The following is a 10,913-nucleotide window of genomic DNA, read 5'->3' as shown; positions in this document are numbered from 1 at the left end:
GGAAGGAGGGAAAGAAGGAAGGAGGGAAGAAGGAAGGAACGAAGGAAGGAACGAAGGAAGGAGGGAAGGAAGGAAGGAAGGAGGGAGGTAAGGAAGGAGGGAAGGAAAGAGGGAGGAAAGAAATGGCACCTGCTCCGGAAACCTTCTTGAGCCACTCCAGATCCAAGCGCCCACTTCCCCTCCTGCGTCCCCTCCTGCATCCTCTCTGCCCTTTGGGTCTGCACCACCCCACCCACCACCAGGCCCCACCCTGATGGCACTGCTCTGATTGCTTGGGCACAGACAGCACTTCAATCTCACAAGAGTGAGGATCACGTTCATGAACATCTCCCCCCCTCCCCCCACGGTGCAGGCTGGGGCTGCGCACGTGCTTGACCATAATTTTGATTGCTGTCTAGCTCAGAGGTGCCTGGGAGCAATGAGTTCCATCATTCATTCATTCATCATTCATGCCTAGCTCACATGCTCAGCCCGTCCTCCCTGCGTGTGCTCTTGGAGCCCGCCCCCGGCGTGGGCCTGAGGTCAGGCATTCATGGGCTGGTTCTCCTCCCGACCTCCAGGTCATCTGCATATACACCGCTCACTCTCTTTCCCTTACTCACTTATTACCTACTTATGTTTTTCCTTTCTTACTTATTTACTGATGGACTGATTGCTTGAAGAAGAGCTACATCCCTGAGTGACTTAAGAACCATTCATAGGTTTTGTGCTGTTTCCGAGGCACAAACGGACCTCGTTTTGTGGAATGCCCTAAAGTATCTCAGTGTCAGTGGACAGAGATAAACAGGGCTGACTTCTTGGTCAGAGAGCCTCAGGCCTTTGGGGACCCAGCAGAAGAAAACAATGAGCCCTGCAGCGTGAGTGTAGGGGAAGAAGGACAAGGACTTACCCCGTGATCATGGACTCAGACCACCTCTGAATGGTGTCCCGGCTCAGCGCGGCGATGACCATGTCCATCTTCCCCTCATCTGGGAGGACGAAGAAGACGGTCCCGTTGCCTATGTACTCCAGCTGGACCACCTGGCAGGGGAGCACCCGGTCGTGAAGGTACTTGATAGTGCTCGACTGGAACATCATGGGCACTCTTGCCACGGTGGTCTTGTTCACGTAGAAGTTCTCCTCCCTGGTGCTCTCGGGGTTGAAGGGGTGTTCCCATGTGCCTGGGAAGGGAGGGAAGGGGGAGGCGGGAGACAGGCCTGTGAGAGCCGGAGGAAAACACAGTTTGGGGGCAGCAGAGCGCTAAGCAGGTGTCATGGTGGCCGCTCCCTGGAAGGTCCCCGCAGAGTGGCTAGAATTCTCTGGGAAGTTGTGAAATGCCCAGCAGTTTAAAGCCTGTTCTGTCTTCCACTTCTTGAACTAGATTGAGGATTAACTCAGTTTCTGAGCCTCTAAAACAGAAGGAGGGAGACAAAGGAGAATGCCCTTGGATTTGGGGGTAGAATTCAGTGAACCAGACTTTGCCTTACCCCCTGGACAGGAGGGCTCTGGAAATGGTGCTGAATGGAACTTGGGCTGCAAATTCAAAATCAGGGTGGGGGAGGTTTGGAGAAATGGACAACCCATTCCATGCCCACGTCTTGACTTCTGGCCACAGAAGTCTAGCAGGCGGCATGGCTGCCCAGTGGATTGTGTTCACTCCCCCGAGGGAGGCTCCTGACCTCCTGTGTGGCCCCGAGGGCCACACCACATTTCCTGGAGGCAAAGTCAGGATGAGAAGATGCCTTCAAGGTCACATGGTCCCACCCACAACTGGACTTGAATCTTTCCCCCATGCTCCACGATGACATCACACAGCCTCTTTGCCTGCCTGGTGATAGGGAGCTCACTACCTTCACAGACCAGGCTTTCACCACTGGTCAGCTCTAATGGGAAGAATATTGTTCCTTAGAGCCAAAGCCTAACTGATCATGAGGCCCATCTGCTGAGCCTCTTCGGCTCCTCTGGGCTTATTCCAAGCAACTGCGAGTCCTCTCACAGATGACAGAATTTTGGATGTTTGAAGACATGGGTTGATCTCACCAGGGCCTCCGATTCTCTAGGTTAACTCTTCAGGTCACAAGGTGACTGAGGACCTTGCGTCCAGGGGTCCCCGGGTGTCTTGGCTGTTTTGACCTTAAGCCTGGGATCCCTTGTGAAGTCTCTGTTTCCCAACTGAGGCTGCCTGAGGGTGGTTGGCACAGAGCTCCAGGCAGACCCTTCTCCATCCCCACTGCCTGCAGGATCTATGGACCCCGAGGCCAGAACTCTTGTTCTGAGCCAGCCTCAACTCCCCCACCTCCCGTAAGGGCTCCTAAGGGAGGCAGTAGGAAGAGTCAGGAGGATGGAGGGAAAGGGCTGCGGATGCGGAGCCTGGAGACACCGAAGCCGTGCCTGCTGCATCCCAGATGACTGTGATGTCACAGTCTGGCTGTCTCACAGCAGGTGAGATCATTGGAAGGTTCTCAAACCATCCTCCAGAGGAGGCCTGGGTTCCCCTGGACTGAAGGCAGCGGTGTTTTGTGGCTAACTTGTCCAATTCACAGCAAAAAAAAAAAAAAAAAAAAAGTGACCATTTTTCAGTGTTAGGTTTTTCATCCTTAAAAGTTTGCTGTTTGCTTTCTCCTGAGTATTTCTTTTCTAGAAGCAAACATAACGTATCCAGTTTGCACAAAACAAAATACAGAATGGGATCTAACCTCTACTTTAAGGGATTTCTTCTTGAAAATTCTCAGGCCAGGAGAACTCGTGGTAGGGAAACTTAAGAATTTATGGGGGCAAATTGGAGAGAGCAAGGATGAGTCCTGTAGAAAACCACCCCCCCCCCCCAAAAAATAGAAAGACTGTTAAGATAGTTCACTAAGTAAGGAAGGAACATGCCAGGGACACTTTACATGTCCGAAGCTTAGTGATGTTAGCTATGTCACCATTCATTGCTATTTATTATGCTGGCCTGCTGGAAATATGACAGGGTATCCCCAGCTTAAAGAGGGGCTTGCCAATTTAATTTTCTGTGTCCCAGAAAATCTGTGTATAAGGCAGCACACAGCCCTGTCACCCAGAAATGTTTCTGGGCAAACATTCTCAGACTCCTTGACCCTCTCACGTAAGTGTAAAGAATGCTGCCTTTTGTATGGAAAAAAAATGTAGCCAAAGCAATCTTGAGAAAGAACAAAGCTAGAGGCATCATGCTTCCCGATTTCAAACTATATTATAAAGCTATAGTAATCAAAAGAGTATGGCATAAAAACAGACACAGAGACCAATGGAGCAGCATTGAAAGTTGAGAAATAAACCTTGCACATATGGTCAACTAATATTTGACAAGGGAGCCAAAACTACTCAATGGGAAGAAGTCTCTTTAATAAATGGTGTTAAGAAAACTGGATTTTTATACAAAAGAATGAAACTGGACCCTTACCTTACACCACTTGCAAAAGTCAACTCAAAGTGGATTAAAGACTTAAATGTAAGATCTGAAACCATAAAGCTCCTAGAAGAAAGCATAGGGAAAAAGAAGCTCTTTGACATTGGCTTTGGTGATGATTTTTTGGATGTGACTCCAGAAGCATAAGCAACAAAAAGAGAAATAAACAAGAGGGACACATCAAACTCAAAAGCTTCTACACAGCAAAAGACACAATCAACAAAATGAAAGGCAACCTATAGAATGGGAGAAGATATTTGCAGACTGTATGTTGGGTTAATATCCAAAATACATGAGGAGCTCATATAACTCAATAGCAAAAAAACCCCAAGTAATTCAATTAAAAAATGGGCTGAGAACTTGAACAGACTTTTTTTTTCTTTTCAAAGAAGACATACAAATGGCCAACAGGTGCATGAAAAGGTGCTCAACATCATTAGTCATCAGGGAAATCAAAACCACAGTAATTTATCACCTCACACCTATGTGATGGCTAGTATCAAAAAGATAAGAGGTAGTAAGTGTTGGCAAGGATGTGGAGAGAAGGGACCCTCCTGCACTGTTGGTGGGAATGTAAATTAGTGCAGGCAACTTAATGTGTGCAGTTCCTCAAAAAATTAAAAATAGAAATTCCATATGATCCAACAATCCCACTCTTGGCAATATATCAGAAGGAAATGCACTCACGGTCTCAAAGAGGTAACTGTACTCCTATGTCCATTATTAACAATAACCAAGATGTGGAAGGAACTTGAGTGTCCAATTATGGATGGATGGATAAAGAAAATGTGGTGTGTGCATGTGCAAGCACGATGGAATATTATTCAACCATAAACAAGAAGGAAAACCTGCGATTTGGACAATATGGATGAACCTTGAAGGCATTATCCTAAGGGCAATGAGTCAGACAGAGAAAGACAGATACTGTACAATCTCACTTACATGTAGAATCTAAAATCTAGAACTCATAAAAACAGAGAATAGAATGATGGTTTGTCAGGAGCAGGAGGTTGGGAGAAATGGGTGAAGTGGTCAAAAGTTACAAACTTCAGTTATAAGATGAATTAGTTGTGGGAATCTAATGTACAGCATGGTAACTTCAGTTAGCAACACTGTGTTCTATCCCTGAAAGTCGCTAAGAGAGCACAGCTAATGAATTCTCACCACACACACACAAAGGTAACTATGTGTTAACTCACCTTATTTTGGTAATCATTTTGCAATATACATATATATCAAATCATCACCCTGTACATCTTAAACTCATGCAATGTTATAAGTCAATTATGTCTCAGTGAAGGTGGAGGGAAAACATGCTGTTTTTGCCTGGTCAGCCTCACACCCTCCAAGGAGGGAGGCCACTGCCAGGTGGATTCCCAGACTTGTGAAGAGGATGATGGCAGGAGGGGGGCTCACCAAGATGGTAAGTCTGTCCAGGTAACAAAGAGCTGGGGGCGGGGGCGCAGTTGGCTAATGGGAGGCCCTGAGTAGAAGCTGGGGAGAAGAAAAAGGGTGTGTGGGGATTCTTTCTGGAGATTATGATCTGGATGAGCTTTAATGTTGCTGAGAGATACATGTTAAATGTCATGACTTTTTTTTTTTTTCTCTTTCACTTGCACTTCTTTGACTATGACTGTTTAACTGAAACCGAACCACTTTGGTCTAGGGTTACAAGGTTGTTAAAATGAGGTGTGGGAAGACTGTAGCAGGTACATATGAGAAGCAAGGATTTCCCTGAGACAATCAGGGGAGGCTTCATGGAGGACGTAACTTTAAAGCCAAGATTTGAAGAGTGGGAAGAAGTTTTAGACACAGACTAGTTGAGGGAGGGCTCAGGGGACAGAAAGAGTACGGGTTTTGCGGCAGGCAGAATGGCTCCCTAAATATGTCCATTTCCCAATTCACAGAACCTGTGAATATGTTATGTTACATGGCAAGAGGACATTAAGGTTGCTAAACAAGTGACCTGGAGATGAGATTATTCCGGATTATCCAGGTGGGTTCCCGTGTCATCACAAGAGTTTCCTTAAAAGTGGAAGAGGAAAACAGGAGGGGCAGTCAGAAGAGAGGTCATGGGGATGTGATCACTGGCTTTAAGAAGGAAAGGGCCACAAGCCAAGGAACACAAGTGGCTTCCAGAAGCTGGGAAAGTCAAGGAACGGGTTCTCCCTTAGAGCCTCTGGAAGGAATACACCCTGCCAACACTTTGACTTTAACCCAGCGTGACCCATTTTGGACTTCTAACCTCCAGAATTGTAAGATAATAAATCTGAATTGTTTTAAGCCACCGTGTTTGTGTGAATTTGTTATAGCAGCCATGGGGAACTAATTCAGGCTTCCCTGAGGATAGTCATGCTCAAGGACCTAGAAGGAATTCAGTGTAGTTGGACATTGTGAGTGTGTGTGTGTGTGTGTGTGTGTGTGTGTGTGTGTGTGTGAGTGTGCTGTGTGTTGGGAACTTGGAGGAGGGAAAATGTTGAGACATGAGGCTGGAAAGGACAGAGAAGCAGATGACTCTAGGCCAGGGTATCTCAGCCTTGGATGATAGCCATTTTGGAGCCGATATCATTGTGGGGGCTGTCCTGTTTGGCAGCCTCCTTAGCCTCTACTTACTAGATGCCAGGAACACACCCCACCCCACCCTCAATTGTGACAACCCAAAATATCTCTAGACATTGCCAAGTGTCCCAGAGAGTAGAAGGGGGTGAAGATAACCCTGGGTACAGAACCAGTGCTATAAACTAAGGAGTGTAGATTTCTTCTCAAGGACAATGTATCTCCAAATTGTCTGTTCATAACAATGATGGGGGAGTGCTTGTTAAAAATACAAATTCTAGGACTTTCTTGCAGAAGCTTTGCTTCAGTAGGTCTGGCATGGGCTCTGGAATCTATAATTTTAACAAGTTGCCATGGTGATTTTTATGAAAAAGATCTTTGGAAGACCCTGCTCTGAATTGGTGAGGACAGGCCGAAGTTTGACTAAGATGGGACTTGGCCAGAGCTGGCTGTGAGTGCTGGGGAAGTGTGTGGCATAGGGGCCATCTGGGGGGAGTTCCTGGGGGGCAGGGCTGTGTCTATCTGGTTCTAGGCTGTGCTTCCAGCCCCTGGCCCAGTGCCTGACTCACAGCCAGCACTTGGCCAATATTTGTAGACCATGAGGCAGCCAGTCTGTTCATGATTACATGTTTGAGCCTCAAAAGAACCTACAAGAGCCTGGGCAAGTTGCTCAATTCTTTGGGGTATCATTTTGATCACTTGTAAGATGATGTAGTCTACCTTCCTAGTAGGATTATGGTGAAGATGGAGATTCACAGATGAAAATGTGCTTTGTAACATCAAAGGCTTTGCCCAAGAATGCACCCTGGATTTTGATGGCTCTTGCTATTCCTTGGTAATGGGGTGTAGGGGGGTACCTTTGAAGAAGATGTAGTTGACCAGGATGAGCATGGCTGAACTATCCAGCTTTGATAGAAAGTCCACAATTTTCCCTTGTGTCTTATTTTTGATATACTCATTGATTTGTCTGCTGGCTCCAGCCCCATCCTTGAAATCTGTAGCCAAGGCCTCCAACTCATAATAGTGCTTGGTGTCTGCTGAGAATGACTCCAGAAGCTCCAGGCTGTGGTCAAGGAACAAGGCATTACCCATAGCCATTTCCAACATGGTTTCTGACTCCTTCTTGAAGAGGTGGCGGAGGTGCCGAAAGCCCTGGTGAATCTCAGCTTCAGGCATCTTGGTGAGGTTGAAGCTCAGGCCTTGGAGAAGCTGGACCCGTGTGTGGCCACAGGCACCCAGAAACAATATAGCTAAGGCCATGGAGATGCTCACAGGGGAGATGAAGACATCCTTGCCAGGAGCTGAAGCCACTAGATGCCTATACAGGGTAAAGGCAAAGTCAATGTTCTTTGGAGCCAAGTCCCGGTGAAGGCTCCTTGTGCTCACGTCAGTATCTGGGTCCTTAGCCTGAACGGCCCAGAGGTCACTGGTGAAAAGCCAGAGGAAATAGGTGCCTAGGGCAAGCAGCATTGTCCAGGATGGTCAGGACCTGCAAAATCAGGAATTCTCATTAGATAATGTAGGGCCTCCAAGGCAGTGGGGCATGGTGAAATGGTAGGCAGAAGACCCCATGGAGGACCCCATTCAAGCCTCAGTTCCTTCCTCCACATTGGCTCTGTGACCTGGGACAAGTCAGGACTCTGGGCCTCAAATTCCTCATCTGAAAGTATGATTATCCCTGCTATGATTTATCAAGTACCTAACAGATGCCCAATACTGACCTATGTGTTTTGCCTATATTTTCTCATCTAATCCTCACCAACAAACTAATAAAGTAGGTATTATTATTATGATTTGAGGTAGGCAGAAATGGGGGCCCAGAAAGGTTAAATATCCAACCAGCTGATACACTCAAAGAACTGAAAGAAAAAAACTGTCAACCAGGAATCCTGGATCTGGCAAAACCATCCTTGAAAAATGAGGGAGAAATCCTAGACATTCCCAGATAAGCAAAAGCAGAGGGAGTTTATTACCACTAGGCCTCCCCTGCAAGAGATGCTAAAGGGAGTCCTTCTGGCTGAAATGAAAGGACACTAGAGAGTAAATACAATCTATATGAAGAAATAAAAATCTCCGGTAAAGGTAAATATATGAGCCATTAGAAAAACTCGTATTATTGTAATCTTGCTTGGTAACCCCACTTTCTATTTCTGATATGATTTGAAAGACTAATCCATGAAAAGCAATTATTAGTCTCTGTTTTTGGATACACAATGAATTTGTGACTTAAATAACTGAAAGAATGTGGGGACAGAGCTACATAGGTGCAGGGCTTTTGTATGCTATTGAACTTAAGCTGGCATAAATTTGAATGAGAGTGTTATAACTTTAGGATGTTAAATGTAATTTCCATGGTAACCAGAAAGAAAATAGTTATAGAGTATGTGCAAAAGGAAGCAAGAAGGGAATTAAAATGTTTCACTACAAAAAAAAATCCACTGAACATAAAAGAAGATAGTAATGCAGGAAATGAGGGACGAAAAAAACCTATAAGGCATATAGAAAACAAATAGGAAATGGCAGAAGTCCTTCTTTATTAGCAATTACTTTAAATGTAAATGGATAAAATTCCCCAATCAAAAGACAGAGATTGGCAGAATGGATTTAAAAAATGATCCAACTATACACTGACTACAAGTGACACATTTTAGATCCAAAGACATCAATATGAAAGTGGAAGGATGGGAAAAGATATTCCATATAAATAGTCATCAAAAGAGAGTGGGGTAGCAGAAGGAAGGAAACAATAAAGATTAGAGCACAGATATATAAAATAGAGAATAGAAAAACAGAGAAAATCAATGAAACCAAAATATAATATATCTAATTGATATAGTATAATATAGTATAATGATATATAATTAATATAATATGGTCTTCAAAAAGATGAACAAAATTGACAAACCTTTAGCTAAACTGAGTAAGAAAAAAGAGAAGTCTCAAATTACTAAAATCAGAAATGAAAATGGGGACTTTACTGCCAATTCTACAGAAATAAAAAGAATTATAAGAGAGGCGCTTGGGTGGCTCAGTCAGTTAAATGTCTGACTCTTGAGTTTGGTTCAGGTTTTGATCTCAGGGTCCTGGGACTGAGCCCCACATTAGGCTCTGTGCTCAGTGGGGAGTCTGCTTGAGATTCTATCTCTCTGTCTCCCCCTCCCCCCTCTCTAAAATAAAAATAAATTAATTAAAAAAATAATTATAAGAAAATATTATGAAAAAAATTACACACCAACAAACTGGATAGCCTAGATAAAATGAAAAAAAAATTCTGGAAATGCAAAACATACCAAGACTGAATCACAAGAAATGGAAAATCTGAATAGACCTGTATGTAGTAAGAAAATTGAATCAGTAATTGAAAACCCAACAAAGAAAGGCCTGGACCAAATGGCTTTACTGTTGAACTCTACCAAACATTAAAGAATTCACATGAATCTTCCTTCCAAAAAAACCAAAGTGGAGGGAACACTTCCTAACTCATTCATTGCCCTGACACCAAAGCCAGACAAAGATATTATAAGGACAGAAACGTACAGATGAATATTGCTTATGAACATTGATGCAAAAATCCTCAACAAAATACTAGCAAATAGAATTCATCAGCATATTAAAAGCATGATTATACAGCATGACCAAGTGGGGTTTATTTCTGGAATGCAAGGATGGTTGTACATAAAAAACTCAAGCAACGTGCTATACTACATTAACAGGATGAAGGAAAAAAAGACCATGATCATCTCACTTGATGCAGAAAAGGCATTTGGCATAATTCAACACACCTTTTCAAGATAAAAACACTCAACAAACTAAGACTAAAAGGAAACTACTTCAATATAAAAAAAATATGTGAAAAGCCCACAGCTGATGTAATGGTGAAAAATGGAAAGCTTTTCATCTAAGATTCAGAACAAGGCAGGATGCTTACTCTTGCCTCTTCTATTTAACACAGCACTGGCCGTCCTAGCTAGAGAAATTAGGCAAGAAAAAGAAATAAAAGGCATCTAAATTCGAAAGGAAGGAGTAAAATTACCTCTGTCCATAGGCAACCTGATCAACATCACAGCCACATGTAGAAAACCCTAAAGATTCCATAAAAACCCTGCTGGAACTAAGAAATGAATTAAGCAAAGTAGCAGGCTACAAAACCAGCACACACACACACACATCAGTTCTGTTTCCCTATACTAACAATGAACAAACTGAAAAGTAAATTAACAGTTATGCTATTTGTAATAGCATCAAAAAGAATGATTTCTTGGACACGACATTAAAGGTACAAACAACAAAAGAAAATTAGACACATTGGATTCTTTAAAATTAAGAACTCTTGATCACTAAAGGACACTGTCAATAGAATAGAGGTAACCCACAAGATGGGAGATAATATTTGCAAATCCCATATCTGATAAAGGATTAATATCCAGATTACATAAAACTCAAGTATAAAAAAATAAAAAAAAATCCAACTCAAAGAATGGGCAAAGATGTTGAGTAGACATTTCTTCAAAAGAAGATACACAGATAGCCAACAGGCACATGAGAAGATGCTCACATTAGAGTCATCAGGGAAACTCAAATCAAAAGATCTCATTCCTTTTGATGGCTGCATAATGTTCTATTGTATATATATACCACATCTTCTTTATCCATTCATCTGTCAATGGACATCTTGGCTCTTTCCACAGTTTGGCTATCGTGAACATTGTTGCTATAAACATCGGGGTGCATGTACCCCTTCGGATCCCTACATTTGTATCTTTGGGGTAAATACCCAGTAGTGCAATTGCTGGATCGTATGGTAGCTCTATTTTCAACTTTTTGAGGAACCTCCATACTGTTTTCCAGAGTGGCTGCACCAGCTTGCATTCCCACCAACAGTGTAGGAGAGTTCCCCTTTCTCTGCATCCCCGCCAACATCTGTCGTTTCCTGACTTGTTAATTTTAGCCATTT

General features: G+C 43.5%; 1 protein-coding gene across 1 annotated transcript in view; it reads right to left on the bottom strand.

The window, feature by feature from the left end:
- LOC110571755 (corticosteroid-binding globulin-like) overlaps positions 1-10,913 on the bottom strand; it is a 28,768-nt gene that overhangs the window by 15,675 nt on the left and 2,180 nt on the right. Inside the window, 2 exon segments of the mRNA XM_044918045.1 lie at positions 890-1,160; positions 6,817-7,448. Coding sequence (XP_044773980.1) covers positions 890-1,160; positions 6,817-7,429 — 884 coding nt within the window. The 5' untranslated portion in view covers positions 7,430-7,448.

This window comes from Neomonachus schauinslandi, chromosome 9 (assembly GCF_002201575.2).
Source record: "Neomonachus schauinslandi chromosome 9, ASM220157v2, whole genome shotgun sequence".
NCBI classification, from domain to species: domain Eukaryota; kingdom Metazoa; phylum Chordata; class Mammalia; order Carnivora; family Phocidae; genus Neomonachus; species Neomonachus schauinslandi.
This window is presented reverse-complemented; position numbering and strand designations above follow the sequence as displayed.